This window comes from Coffea arabica, chromosome 7e, assembly GCF_036785885.1.
Source record: "Coffea arabica cultivar ET-39 chromosome 7e, Coffea Arabica ET-39 HiFi, whole genome shotgun sequence".
Classification (NCBI taxonomy): Eukaryota; Viridiplantae; Streptophyta; class Magnoliopsida; order Gentianales; family Rubiaceae; genus Coffea; species Coffea arabica.
In genome coordinates this window covers 620,562-636,442 of record NC_092323.1, presented here as the reverse complement: position 1 = coordinate 636,442, position 15,881 = coordinate 620,562, and the positions used below count along the sequence as shown (strand labels likewise).

Below are 15,881 nucleotides of genomic sequence, written 5' to 3'. Positions count from 1 at the left end.
TGGCAGTGGAGCTCCCTGTGCTCTCATTTTTGGCTAAATGAGGAGCAGAAGTTCTGAAGTCTCCAGTGGTTCATCAACTCCATTCTGCAAGTGTGGGTTAAGAACAAAAATGAGCACCTGTTGGCGCGGCGAGAATTCGGGAAGAAGATTCCTTGGTTGCTCTCTGTGGCCGGTAAGAAATATTTGTCTAAAAATGTTGATCCTTCAATGTGTTAATTTAGCTAACTAATTTCTGAGAAATGTCATTATTGTTATGGTAGAGACCCGAGAGATGCAGGTACTTTGAATGGGTTGATGAGCCAATTTGTCCAAGAGGGAGAGTTCTCATTCCTGGTTTGCTGAAAAAGACTAACAAAATGGAAGAACAAGTTGAAAGAATGCGTAAGAGGGAGAAATTTTTTATTATAATAATTGTGCTTTTGGTGGTTTTGCTAGTACTGAGTTGGAGCAGTAAAGGCGAGGAAAAAGTAAAGGGAGGCAAGTTGCTGCTAACACTGGAGTGATTTTGGTAAAATTGCAGAAGAAAGAACATTTTGAAGCTGGCTGTGTTTCTTTGTTGGAACGAGAGTTGCATTTTTTCCTATGAAGTAATATCCAATTGCAGGGTATAGAAAGGGACTTATTTTGTTTGTACAAAGGTTCCAAATGAACTCTGCAATTTATGTAAAAGGTGGGATTTAGGAAGGGAAATGTATCTGGCAACAATGCAATTTATGAACTCTGTAATTTATTTTATTTGTAAAGCTATGCGTTAAGTGTAAGAAAATGGTCCTTGTCAAAGTGTTGTTCATATCATAAATATAAAATGGCCATGAACTGATGTCCCACATGTATTGATAACACAAACAGATGCAAATAAACCACGCTGGAAAACAAATGCAAATAAACCAAACTGGCAACTAAGCTGATAAACCAAGATTGTCCCACATGTACTGATAAACCAAGTTGGAACATATAAACAGCTGCCATATCATAACTTCAATACAATTAAAGTGCATTCTCAATGAAATAAAGCAAACTACAAGACTGTTGTTGAACATGGGTCCATAAATGAAATAAAGCCAGCTATCACATTACAGCTTGCACTTCCATAATTACTAGGCAAAGCAAAAGTTGAAACAACAAAAGTCATTCACTAATTACAAAAGCAGCAACTTGGCTTGAACAAAAGCAGCTTGGCTTGAAGAAAATTCAGTATGTTGTTTCTCCTATCACAGTAGTTTCTCCTTTCCCTTCGATCTAGATGAACTAGGAACACTTAAATCTGCCTTGCCAGCAGCAGCAACATGCATATGAACATCTCTAATCCTGAATCCCACATGTACTTGTTCTTTAGTTTGTGTTCTGGGTTCCTTGGTGCTATATTTCACTTGAGACCTTGACAGCCCAAACACTTCGAACATATCCTGGTCTACTTGATCTGGGGCAGAGGATGTTATGTCAATCTCAACTAGTGGCTCAGCATCCTGTTGATGTTCAATGTTTGAATCATCATTACAAACTGCAGCTGCAACTCTTCTTGTATGTCTATGTCTCTTCTGCACAAAACAGTGAGGTAGCAAAAATCAAATTGCATAAAGACAGAAAAATCAAAAGATGTAGCAGGTTTTTTTACCCTTTTATTTGAAGACTCAGCAGCAGCCTTCTTGGTTTTCTTTGTTCCCTACAGTTTAAAAGGAAAACATGTCATTTATATAACAAATATCAAAGATAGCTGTAACAAGTCATCAAAACAACTTACAACTTTTTTTTCATCTTGGCTAGCTGGATTGTTGGTAGAAGCAGCAACTTGGCTTGAACTAATATCAGTTTCTGCAACTGCAGGAACTTGAGCATCTTTGAGAAGCTTGCAGGACCTCATATTATGTCCCCTTTGATGACAGTATCTACACTTGTTAATCTGTCCCACTCTTGTCACCTTCTTCTTAGTTTTTTCCTTGGCTTGTTGAACCTCCTCTGCGCTTCTCCTTCTCAGCTTCTTAGGCCTTCCAGGTGCTCTCCCATATAAGGGTGGTAAAGGACCTTCACCAACATCAGTAAGCCCCCATTCACTTTCTCCATTCATGGGACACACTGATCCTTCATAGCACTTCATATATGTCTCCACTGTATACCATTTTGAAACATATAGCAGAGGATCCTTTTTAGCCATCCACAATGCAGCAATGGCATGGGGACAGGGAATACCTGTTAATTCCCATTTTCTGCAAGAGCATGTTTGCTCCTTGATGTTCACTGCAAATTGGTCACCATATGGGCAACTGACTTCATAAAGATCATCATTTGACTTGAATGAAAAACAGTCAGGTGCTCTATCTACATTTTTCTGCATAATGTGAAGAATTCTGGGGCAATAAGGATAAGTCTGCCACTTCTCTTTGGCCATATCCCTATTTTTTTGCATTCTCTGCATCATGTACAACCGTATTGCTTCAAACATTTCAATTATTGGCTTCTCCCTAGCATCAAGAATTTTGCTGTTGAAGCACTCACAGATATTATTCAATAACATAGCACATTTAGGATGAGTGCTAAAATAAGCTCTGCTCCATTGACTTGGTGGGTTGCCATCAAACCACCTGGCTGCCTCTATATCAATTTGAGCCATTGCTTCCATTCTGCTAATGAATTGAGCTGGTGTTGTTGCTTTGGCAACAGTCCATAACGCTCTCCTCAAACCTTCTCCTTTGAAACCAGCAGATGAAAAGTTATTGTGCAAGTGTTTCACACAAAATCTGTGGGCTGCATTTGGAAAAATCATATCACATGCTTCAATTAGACTTTTTTGTTTGTCACTCATTATTGTCCACTCATAATCCTTTTCAATCTTCAAATCTTCTTTCAATAGTTTGAAGAACCAGCACCATGAGTCCTTACTTTCACCCTCTGCTGCAGCATATGCTATTGGAAAAATGCCATTATTAGCATCAACTCCAACAGCTGCTAGCAAAACTCCTCCTACTGATCCTTTCAAAAAAGTACCATCTACTCCAATAAATTGCCTACATCCAGTTAGGAAACCATGCTTCACTCCAGGAAAACAAATGTACAGCCTCTCAAATCTGCCTTTCCCTGTTTTTGAGTCTCTAAAGCCATCAACAGTTTTCATTATAACAGTGCTACCAGGGTTGGATCTTAGAATTTCATGCATATAAACTCCTAATTTGCTGTACTGGTCCTTTTCACTGCCCTGAACAATTTTCATTGCTTTTCTCCTTGTCCTATATGTTTGATTTTTTGTGAAGGAGCACCTATTTTCTTTCATTACTGTCTTCCTAAAATGCTCCAAATCTAATTTAGGATTACACCTAAACTCTTCACAGTACTTCTTAGCTACCCATCCAGAATGCACAAGAGGGTTATCATATGTAAAACCACATGTGTGATTATCTTCAAATGTTCTTATTTGAATAGTTCCATCCCCACTTAATTTTCTAGCATATATAACCCAATTACATTCACTATTTCTGCATCTAGCCCTCACCCTCACTCTATCTTGTTTCACAAACTTACAAGGCCTGCCTTGTTTCACACTATAATTATGTACAGCAGTCTTGAAAAGTTTCAGACTTGTAAAGGACATATACAGCTCTAATTTTGGATTGTCAATATGCTTAGGATCAAAACTACGAGACCTCAATTTAGACTCTTCATCATCAGACTCATGAATGCTTTCAAAATCAGATTCAGAATCAGGAACCTGTTCTGTTTCATCAGAATCAGGAACCACCTCTGTTTCATTCAAAGGATCAGGAACCACATTTTCTTTCCTGTGATTATCTACTCCCAACCATTCAGCATTTTTGTCAACATTATCATGAAATATACCATCATCAGCATCATCACCTATTTCATAATCTGAATCAATAGCTGAAAAAAAAGTCTCATCACTTGCGTCAGAATCATTATCACAATTATTAGCAGCACACCTTCCTTGACCTTCATCCCTATTCTTATTGTTACCATCACCATTTTGGAGTTCATTTTCTGTCTCATCTACCTCATACGGATCATAACCAAGTTGTTGCACTAGAATTTCATGAAAAGATACTTCAAGATATAAGTTAACTTCCTTAGTTGGTCCAACCTCCCCCTTAACATAACCATTTAACTCCCTACTGCTGTCTATCCTCCTAAAGGTGTTATTTTCCCAACCATAGTACACCTTATGACCATATACACCAGCACTCTCAGTTAATCTATCCACTTCGAAAACACTTAGACCTATACTCTCAACATAGTCAAACATACACAAATCTCCACCTTCGTAATGGGGATCAGGAGCATATGAAATGAGGCCTCCATGGTGACATCTTAATGTAATAAATGTGCTGCCCGTTTCTGGTTAAAGAAAATAATATAGATCAGACTCTTCAGGAAAAAAAAATGCTTCATCATTTCAGCACAACAAGTAGTTGACCCACACAAAAACTACCAAACAATGACCACTTTCACTTTTTCCATACACATGGCCAGATACACATGGCCGGCAAAATCTACCAAGTATTATTGTTTATTAATCACTCTCACCACAAATTTATAGTCAATCGGCAACTATCATCAGACATAAGGGACCACATTCACACTATAATAATCAAACCAAGACAAATTTTTTGCTTTATTTATACCTCATGCAAATGGCCAAATCTGGAAAAAAAATAGCCGTACATTGTAGTGGGGAAACAGTACAAACACAAGGGACCACATATCAGGTTTCCTTCTCCAAAAAAACACATATCTTTATGCAATGTAGTTGTTGATTTTGGGTATAAATACCGTAATTTGGGGGTGGACAAATGTGGAGCTCTTTCTTCCGCAATGCCATATTTTTCTTCACCTAAAATGCTCCACGGATGCCGTCTATGCCCTCATTCTTGCTAGCAGATGCTCGAAAAGTGGATGGAAAGATTGGCACAAAAATTTTTAGGGCTGACAACGGAGAAGAAAGAAGGAGAAGACAGAAGCTTTTTTCCTTTCGTTTTGCTATTTTGTGCATTTTTGTCCGTTAGAATAAATGGGTCCATTCGGTTTGACCCGGTTATATTGGGTATAAAGTTCGATCTAACGAATTGTGCTTCTCACGTGCAAAGTTCCGTCCCAATTTTTGATTTGTCCTCCAATTCCCGTCAATTGTCCTTAATTGGTCAAAATTACGGAACATTGAGGATGAAATGTGTTTGGGGTTAAACATTGAGGATGAAATTGGTCAACCCCCCAAACTTTGAGGATGAAAAGTGCATTTTTCCCACAACTTTAACTATAGTAATTTCAAAAAATATCTCAAAGTTTTTAAACTATATATTTCAAAATACTAAAAAATTTACACACTTCAAAATTTTTCCTACAACTTTTACGGTAAGTTGAAATAAAATTTCAAACAAATACCCAAAAAACTCAATTGACAAACGGGACCTAAAATATTTTTAAAATAGCCTAAAAAACAGTTAATTCAAATCGAGTCTCAATTTCTTCTTCTTTTTTTCCTCTAAAATTTGATTTCATTTTATTTTATAAGATCTAATCAATTGATTTCAAATTTTTTGAAATACCATATTTCATTTCAAATTCAAAATTCTTTTACAACCATTTAGTGTATAATACACACAACTTGAAGGAGGAAGGACTCCTAAGTTCAATAGACCCTAACTTTGCTATGTATAATAATAAATAATTCAACAGAACCTAACGTGTTCTCAAACATATTATTCGAATAGAAATGTGTGTGTATATAAATACTATTTAGTTGTACTTAAATTAAACTTATTATGAATATCGTGGATAATGTTTGGACTTGGAAATTCAAGCTAAAATAATTATTTTGGATTAAACGAGACATGTGTGACATATTATGAAATTTCTTAAGACGAATATTTCTTTCAGAATGTTGCTGTAACGCTTTTTTATAATGTGATATTTGCGAGATAAAAAAGTGGCTGAAGAGATAAAATATGATTAGAAAACGTATTTGGATTGGTCATTGTTTCTGAAATATTAATTGATTACGTGTTTTGATTACCTTCTTATTTTTCTCGATTATTTTCTATTTTATATACATCATACGAAACCAAAAGTACTGTAGCTTTAAAAAAAAACACTAAATGATGCCATCCAATCTCCAAATAACTAGATACTGATTGGCAAACATAGAGGTTCAATTCTAACTGCTCAAGATACCCTTCTTTGGCTGTACCGAGATTGTTCCAATGTTGATCAACGACGGGGAAGAAAGAAAGAAAGAAAGAAAGAAAAAAGATTTTACTTAGATTAATTGTTGCCTCCAAGAAAACAGGAAAAATACGCCAAGGCACATGGAGGAAGGAAATTAATGTGAATGAGAGGAGCGTGTGGATAATGCTGATTTGATACGTGTTGTCGGTGGCGGTGGACGGTGGATGTGGCTGCCAGCGACCGGTCTTTTCTGATTTACTACTAGTTTTAATTTAGTAGGAGCAGTACCATCTTTTGATGGACTGCACTGTTAATACTACGTTGAGGAATCAATCACGATTCAGCCAAGAGAGGTTTTAATACAAGAATTTTGCAAATCGAAATACACTAGTGATTAAAATGATCCTCATAGCCATGCTCTTTTAGTGCAAAACTGCGGCAATTAATGTTTTGTTTGAATTATCATTTTTTATAAAAAAATTGTGTCGTTTTTTTTATTGCATTTTTTATTATTTTTTTCTCTATTATACATCAAATCGTTACAGTAATTTTTTCATGAAAAATGTAATTCAGACGGGCCTGTTTCATGGGGTGCTGTCAACTCCGCTGGATTCTGGAAATCAGTCGTTATATTATGGTAAAATACCATAATGAGACGTTCTTGATCAATAAAATCCACTGTCAACCGCAGTTCATCATCCCAATTGCTGCCACCCGTTGAATTCTACAATGCATTAATAAAAAAAAAAAGAAGGTTGAATTCTACCATGTTATAGCACTTGGCAGGCTCAAGTCAAATAACTCATTTTTGTTAAAAAAAAAAGAGAGAAAAAACTAGCTCATTGACAAAATTCCATGCACGTTTTGTGTAATTGTAACAGCTCTCGTTTTCCGGTGCCCCTTTTCCAGACAAGAAGGTTTCTATTGTTAAATACTAGTACAAAAAATATGAGCGTCCGCCATTTTTTCCGATCAAACGATAAACCACACACCAATTTAACAGTCAACTGCACCTTTCCTAATCAAGGCCAACCATTTAATGAGAGTTTAATCCGGACAATTTACAGTACAAGAGATTGAAAATATATATATATATTATTACATGTATTGAAAAGCAATTATTGGTTTGTATTCTATATATAGACTAACCACACTAATACTGGTCAGATGCAATTCTTGCACTGTCAGAAGAAAATGCCAAGGGCAAAGGGATAAAAATAAAGACGGAAATAGTACTTTCGATTCCTTCTCTCTCTCTGTTTTTTTTTTCTTTTTTGGTTTTTGTTTTGGGAGAATTTTTAGCTGGGGAGATATTTTCAGCTGAAAATTGTTTTTGAAGAATTTTTAGCTGAAAATTTGTATGATTCCTGGTTTCGGGGGTTTCGGGGAGAGGAGGGGTAGGTGGTGGAAAGGCATGACAAGTTCATGCTGAGATAGACAGACAGGTGTAAAGTCTAAGGATGAGTTGTTCAACCCAAAACGCGCGTACAAAAATTAACTACTCACCAGCGCGTGTAGGTGGCATGTCATCTTAAATGGGCCTCCATCGCAATTCCCTCTTAGCCGGCTCTGAGTCCTTCGCTTGTCCACAAGCCCAAGATTTCCCTCTCTCCCTCTCTCTCACTCTTTGCCTTCCAGCCAAGCAAACATCTTCCCTTCTTCAATCTTGCGGAGGTTTCAGTTCACAAAGATCAGTCAAACTTTGAATAAACTAAGAAAATAAGCTAGACCGGGTTGATGAATCTTGATTTTACACGGGTACGTGAATTTTCAGCTTTAATACGTTGTCTTTTAGTCTCGCTCATTCATTCAATGTTACTGTACCATTGACAAACTCTCATAAATGTCCATTATTGATTGTATCGGTATTTTGAATTATGAGTGGAGTATAAAACATTGGAGATTCGTTCAAATACTGAATCTACTTGCACGATTGTTAATGAGGTTGTGATTTTTTGTGTGCTCTGTAATGGGCTATCTGACCATTTTATTTTGGATGTGTGGATATAGACTTGTGGGTTGTTGGATTTTGACCGAGCGGAAAATTTTTGAATCTCGGAGCCCAGTTTAGTGGGGGGATTGAGGAGCTTTTTCCCCGCGTTTTCCGGTGCCGCGGGGTGGAAGAAATGTCTACTTTTGTTGGAGTTCTTGTTTCTGATCAATGGCTTCAGAGTCAGTTCACACAGGTTGAACTTCGCAGCCTCAAATCCAAAGTAATTATCTCTCGCCCGCAGCTCTCTTCTTTTCCTTTTTTCCCTTTTTTTGGGCCTTGGCATTGGCATTTCTTGAACCCTTCCTATATTGCCTTGCTGAATTGTATTGAGGCAGTCATGCAGTATGCAAGCGGATATGATGAACACATGTAAGAATTGAAATGATTTCTTCTTTGTTTGCTCGTAGTTTGCTTCGATAAAGAATCAGAATGGTAAAGTCGAGGTAGGCGATTTGCCGCCTTTATTGGCTAAATTGAAGGCCTTCGGTGAGATGTATAACGAAGAGGAGATTCGGAAGGTATTAGGAGAATCTAATCCTGATATGAGGAGTGAAATTGATTTTGAAGGCTTCCTCAGGGTGAGTTTTATGCATTAGTGTTTACATTATATTTTGTCCTTCCCAATGGGTAATATGAATATGTGAAATTTATCTGGACAACCAAATGCTATACTTTCTTTGTGCGTTGGTTGTGGTACTGCTAATATTATGGCTGTCTTAAAATTGGGGAAAAAGCCAATTCTAGGTTTTAATTCCAATCTGAGTTTGGTGCCATAAAAGCAAGGGGCAACTTAAGCAGTACCAATTTAGAATCGTAGGTTTGCAATGTAGCTATATTTGAGGATGGATTGTTAGATGCAAACTTATAGCTTAACTGGGCAGGCGTATTTGAACTTGCAAAGTCAAGCTAATGCAAGAAAAGGTAGTCCGAAAAGTTCCTCCTCTTTCCTCAAGGCGACCACAACCACTCTTCTTCATACAGTTAGTGAGTCAGAGAAGTCATCATATGTTGCTCACATCAACAGCTATCTCAGGGATGATCCATTCTTGAAGCACTTTCTTCCAATAGATCCAGCTTCCAATGCTTTGTTTGATCTTGCAAGGGATGGAGTACTTCTATGGTATTAAACATGGTCTGCTTTTTATTACTCTTCCATTTATACCTGACGGATATTAGTTTGTTGTGGTATGGATAATACATTTCATGGTAATGCAGCAAGTTAATCAATGTTGCGGTACCTGGTACTATAGATGAGCGTGCTATTAATATGAAAAGGGTGCTCAACCCATGGGAAAGAAATGAGAACCACACACTTGGTCTCAACTCTGCAAAAGCTATCGGCTGCACAGTTGTGAACATTGGCACCCAGGACCTTGTAGAAGGAAGAGTGAGTTGGCTTAAGTTAATTAATTATCTGCTTCAATATCTGGTATCTGCTAATTTTTCATGACTAAGGTCATCATATTTGTCCCTTCTGCAGCCACATCTGGTACTTGGTTTGATTTCTCAAATTATAAAGGTGAGCATTTAGATGTTATCCTAGCAAGCTTCTGGTTTATCTGGCGTTCTTATGAAACGGCACCACAATTTTGTTTCTAAGTCAAAGCATGGCTCTTGCAGATATATACATCAATTGTTTTCTCTGTGGTTGATTCCTTATGTATTGTGTTATCACTTGTTTTAATTTCAGATCCAACTGTTGGCGGATCTTAATCTCAGGAAGACACCACAGCTTGTGGAGCTGGTGGAGGACAACAACGTATGTTATTGATGTTTTTTTTCTGGATATGGATTCTTGGTTATTTCTTTTTGTGTAGATACTTGTGGCTTGATTTAATTATATTGTTAACTTTTGTAGGATGTCGAGGAGCTTATGGGATTAGCTCCAGAAAAGGTATTGCTAAAATGGATGAATTTCCATCTGAAGAAAGCAGGCTACAAGAAAACTGTCTCAAATTTTTCTTCTGATCTGAAGGTATTGAGTTACATTCTGGTGATATAGCAGAAACAGTACTTACAAATTCAATGGGGTGATCTTATTTGAGCTGAAGTAGACACGTGCTTGATGCATATAAATACCTTTAGAAGTCAATGATGTTTTTGGGGTCATCTGGATTCACACTAGCTTATTTTCTGCCTTTCCAGAGGGTAAACTGAAAAGAGAGATGGTGTTGAGTTGGGTGTGGGTTCTATAGGCCGCTGTTGTTTTGACCACCCTTTTTGTTGAGTTATAATCTAACTTCTGCCTTTGATTTCTTTCTCATTTGTTCTTGTTATCAACTTCATGTCCTTAGTAGTTGACCCAAGTCAACAAAAGTCAGATTACCTGTATCGATGATAAGCTAGCTTCCTCTGACTGCTCTGTGTTTCCCAACAACCTTATGTATCAGACTTCTAAACTATAGTTCACACTAGGTTTTTATCCCAAGTCTCTGACACCTTTGTGAAATGCAGGATGGAGAGGCATATGCTTACCTACTTAATGTACTTGCACCTGAGCACTGTAGTCCAGCCACATTAGATGCCAAGGATCCTGTCCAAAGAGCAAATTTGGTTCTTGACCATGCAGAGCGAATGGACTGCAAAAGATACTTAACCCCAAAGGATATTGTTGAAGGCTCAACCAACTTGAATCTCGCATTTGTTGCACAGATTTTCCATCAGAGGTGGGATTTTTGTGTCTGCGTCCTCTTCTGAAATCCTTGAAATAACCAGCTATATGGTTTTGATATAGATACTGAGTCAGACTTGGATACTTGGGGTTAACCTCGGGATGAAAAGTTTGTGTATTGTAGCTTTCTGTTTGTCCATCACAATCGCAGCTTTTCGGAAACACATGCTTGGCCTTGCATTTGGATTTTCTTATTTTTTTTCCATTATGAATGCAAGTTTTATGAAAAATATTTGCATTCAAGGAGTAACCTTTATAATGTCTTGTGCACCTGGCAGCATATACTGGAAAGACTTATAGGGAAAATCTCTGCTGCAGTTGATTCTTGGAAGAATTTTTGTTCTCAAAATATTATGCCAAACATATTCTTTAAAAATTTCAACCGTTTTCTGGAAGCACCCTTGAAAGAAAATATGAAAAAACTGAAGCAAATGATAATAGGTCATTCTAAGAGTGCATTTGTTGTTAATGGGTTTCATTTTTCCTTTAACCAAAATGCATTAAGCAAAGGGGCTGTTATTCTGTGGCAAAAAATTTTCGTGATCTTGTTCATACTGTTTGTTTACTTGCTGTATTTATGTTGATGCTTTTATTCGTATACAGGAATGGCTTGTCCACAGACAATAAGAAGATCTCATTTGCAGAGATGATGACTGATGATGAACAAATGTCTAGAGAAGAGAGATGCTTCCGACTGTGGATCAACAGTTTGGGAATCACATCTTATGTCAATAACCTCTTTGAGGATGTTAGAAACGGGTAAGTTTTAAACTTTCAGTTCTGCAAAATACTATGCAGTGTGAAAACTGTTTGCTTAATAATCGGGGACAAAGTTCAGTAGAACTCTTTTCTGTTGCGCTTTATGATACCCATCCTGTGTTTCCTTTTCTTCTTCTGCAGTTGGGTATTGTTGGAGGTGCTGGACAAGATTTTTCCGGGATCAGTTAATTGGAAACAGGCAACAAAACCTCCTATAAAAATGCCGTTCAGAAAGGTGGAGAATTGCAACCAAGTCATCAAAATTGGGAAGCAATTGAAACTTTCCTTGGTAAATGTAGCTGGGAATGATTTTGTGCAGGGAAATAAGAAGCTTATACTTGGTAATATGTTTAACATGCCGCGCTACATCCACTTCTGCAAGTATTATCTTATATATCAGCTATTTGAGTTTGAGATACCTGCCTCAATATATTTCCTCCTCTCTCTATTTAACTGTCCCTCAATTTGTTTTCTTTTTTTGGTTTTTTCTCTCTCATGAGCTGGCAGTATTTTATAATGCCTGCGGGGCTTAATATTTTAGTTAAATAGAGCCAGGTAAATGGCTAATTCTGCTAAGGATTATCTGGAAAGCTGGTTCTGGCAACTTCTGAAAATCGTAGTTGCACTGTTCAACTGAAGTTGTCTGTTAAGCGTCTCAATAGATTGTGCAAAATCATGCACAACCTGCTCTTCATGTGGTCTGGAGCATTTTACTTGATAGTCAGAGAGATTTTTTTTTTTTGGGGGGGGGGGGGGTTTAAAAAGGTACTGACAAGTTTTTGACAAAGAGTTCTCAAAGGGGATATCTTTAAGTAAACCTGAAAGAGTGTTTCTTTTACTATCTGATTGCTCCAGCTTTTAAGAACTCAGTGTTTTTCATTTTTTGTTTCATCTCTCAGCTTTTCTGTGGCAATTGATGAGGTGTAATATTCTTCAACTCTTGAAGAATTTGAGATCACGCTTCCAAGGCAAGGAGATATCTGATGCTGATATTCTAAAGTGGGCAAACAAAAAAGTGAAGAGTACAGGCAGATCATCTCAAATGGAGAGTTTTAAGGTTAATATTTTGGAGACCTTTGTTCCCTCTTTATATCATCTGAGAAACATCACTTGATGGCGTGGTGTGCCTTTGGAATTTTTATATAGGACAAGAGCCTCTCATCGGGACTATTCTTCCTGGAGCTTCTTAGTGCAGTGGAGCCACGAGTTGTCAACTGGAACCTCGTTACAAAGGGTGAAAGTGGTATGCTTTGATTGTGAAATTCTTATTTGGATACAGATAAAAATATTGTCTGCCGCTCTCTCAATTTACTCCGTCAGAGAGTTGGAGTTGCGATTGAACTTTTCCAAGTAGGAATTGAAAGTCTTAATCACAATTTTCATGAAGAATTCCAAGAGAAGTAGAAAAGCTGCAATTTGTGTGCTTGTTTAATTTCTTCTCATCTACTTGACTTACATCCATGTTTTGTTTCTTAAAATCAAAAGTTGTAGTTGGTATGCACAAGTAAAATGTTGAAGATTTTTTGTTGGTTAGAATCAATATAGCTATAGAGTGGTGAGGTCATCCAGTTTCTTTTTACAGTTATAATGATTACTTCCATTCTTGACTTAGAAAAAGTGAATGATGGATTGATTTGTATATATTCTCGGTGTGACAGATGACGAGAAGAAGTTGAATGCCACTTATATCATCAGCGTTGCCAGAAAGCTTGGGTGCTCCATATTCTTGTTACCTGAGGACATCACTGAGGTGAGCATGGAAGTACCAAGTTCTCTTTTATGTTGTCCGAATCCACACCCTCTCCCCGTTTCCCTTTTTCTGTTCCTTTTTTTTTTTTTTTTTTTACCTTTCTATGGTTTTCACCAAACTTCAAAACATTAAATCCATATTTAACAATCGCTATTGTAATTGATCACTTTATGGCAGGTAAATCAAAAGATGATCCTTACTCTGACTGCCAGCATCATGTATTGGAGCCTTCAGCAACCAGTTGAAGATTCGGATTCATCTCCATCCACTACTAGAACTCCTGATGCTTCTCCTGGATCATCAACTAATGGCTATCCTTCTCCTTCCATCATTGATTCTCCTGGTGTATCCTCTGGGCTCACATTCAATGGCTCTTCATCTCCCGTTGCAACTGCTTCCCCTGGTGAATCCCCTGCGCCGTCTGTTAACGGCGAAGATGATAGTTCACTTGGTGGTGGTGAAGTGTCCAACTCGACCATTGATGATGCAGCATCCGACAGTACAGTCTCCTCTTCACAAGTAGAGAATGAAGATACACATCCACTGGTTGCTGAAGAATAGTTGCACGTTTGTTGATGAAGTAAGAAGAATAGGACACCTCATGAATATGAAGAATGAAAGAAAAGAAAACACACTGGTTTTAGGTCAAGTAGCTAGGTAGATAATACTGTTCATATGGAAAATAATATACATCCTTTTTTTTTTCTTTTTAAAAAAAAAATGGAAACTTTTTTGATCACCCCATCAAAAATTTTTTTTTTCTTTTGGTTCTCCCAATTATGTAATGCTTGCCACATGTTCTCTCTTGAATATTTTGAGCTTTGAACGGTGATTTTAAGGGAGTAAATTTTGTCTACGTCAACGCAGCATTTGAAGGTTTTATTATGATTCTAAGCTCCTCTGCTTGTGCAGTATTAATTCTGTAATCGTCAAAATTAACCAAAAATGGTTAGCTGTATCTTTACAGCATTTCTTCAATATCATCGTTCTACTTATAGTGACGATTTTACATCAGAAAATGTTAGGCTATATTATTGAAGTTGGACAATTAGCTGATCGATCAGTTCACCCAAAACTGTTGCGATTCAATAGGACGGTTGAACCTTGCACGAATTTGTACTATCACTGGATTTTAGAACCTGTCTTATGTCAAAATCAGACTGCTATTTTTTCACGGAGAAATTTGGTGTAGAAGCAGAACGGAGGAACAAAGGGATGGGGAAATTAGGATGTACACAAAATGAAAGGAGTTGAAAGTTCCAGCAGGGCTCCTTGCTGGCCTCTTTCTGCATAAATGCTTGGGCTGTTTTTGTTTGTTTAGTCATTGCCATTGGTGGCTCTCCTTTCATTTTCTGTCTGAACAATGTACTACTTGATTTCTGGAGCACGGGGCTCTACTACTTCTCTCTCTTTCAGGTTCAGCAACTTCTTTCTCTTCTTGCCGGCTTCAGATCGGAAAAAGAGGCTGCACTTTGGCGGTGACTCTTCCTCTGATGAACCTTCTATAAAACTTTTTGAGTGGATCTGTCTTAACGATCACCTTTCACCACCACCTTACTTGCATCAATCAGTCACAACATCTGCCAACTATCCATCACATGCTTCACGATGCATGCATGCATGCAGACTTGTAAAATGATCTCTCTTGCAGCAGAAGCGGCGGCGGAGGAGGAGCTCAGGAGCAGCAGCAGCAGTCGGTGGGCTGTCTCTGTCTTTTACATTCCTCTCGACTGCCGCTTTCTTTTCATCATCTTTTGGTGCATTATCCTTCTCGTCTTTCTTTACCCCTGTTAGCCTCCTACGGGGTTTTCTGACAACCTTGCTTATCCCTTCCGCTGCAATGCATTTCTCTTACTACTTTGCATGCATCATCACACAATACTGCCACTAAAGCATGTATGTGTATTGATTGATCTTCGTCCTCTTTTTTTTTTTTGTTGGAAGGAATTGATTGATCTTCTTTAAAAACACAAAAAAGTTCATTGAGAAACTAGTATTAAAACATTTTTGTAAATCTCGTGTGGAACTGATTAAGAGTATGACTAAAAGCAGATAACACGGATGAAGCACTGAATTAAAAGTCTGAGGATGTCTTGAACTTTCTTACATTTTGCCATCTGGCAGCTCTTTCTTCTATTTATTTTTGTATATATATTGCTTCTATTTTCCCATAGACACGGCCATTAAATTTTGTTTTTTTTTTTTTTTAAATTTTCTCGTGACAGTGGCTAACTTGACTGTAAACAAATCTTTTCTGAAGTATTTTATTTGGTAATTACTTACATATAATATAAGTCTTCTAGTACTTTTCTTTTAATTTTAGTAACTTTTCTTGTAAAAACTAGTTTTGAAAAATTGAAACTTTTAATACACATAGACGTCATACTCTTTACTATTAAATTTTTTTTATTTATAAACAAATGACTACAGCATAACACGTCTCACAAGCAAAAGCACACGTGGGCCGATGTTTTCGCGGATGGCTAAAAAGTAAAAACAGTAGTGTCAAACATTTTTACTACAAAACCACGCCGTCTTCT

The 15,881-nt window shown here is 37.3% G+C and overlaps 1 protein-coding gene across 1 annotated transcript; it reads left to right on the top strand.

The window, feature by feature from the left end:
* The first annotated feature begins 7,729 nt into the window (after positions 1–7,729).
* LOC113690762 (fimbrin-1) lies at positions 7,730–14,197 on the top strand. The gene is made up of 15 exons (XM_027208804.2): positions 7,730–7,926; positions 8,179–8,381; positions 8,569–8,739; positions 9,043–9,281; positions 9,377–9,548; positions 9,642–9,680; positions 9,852–9,920; positions 10,020–10,136; positions 10,616–10,827; positions 11,436–11,591; positions 11,733–11,932; positions 12,491–12,648; positions 12,738–12,834; positions 13,250–13,341; positions 13,519–14,197. Exons 2-15 carry the CDS (start codon positions 8,295–8,297, stop codon positions 13,900–13,902), a joined length of 2,193 nt encoding a protein of 730 aa, XP_027064605.1. The 5' UTR covers positions 7,730–7,926; positions 8,179–8,294; the 3' UTR covers positions 13,903–14,197.
* Positions 14,198–15,881: the final 1,684 nt, after the last annotated feature.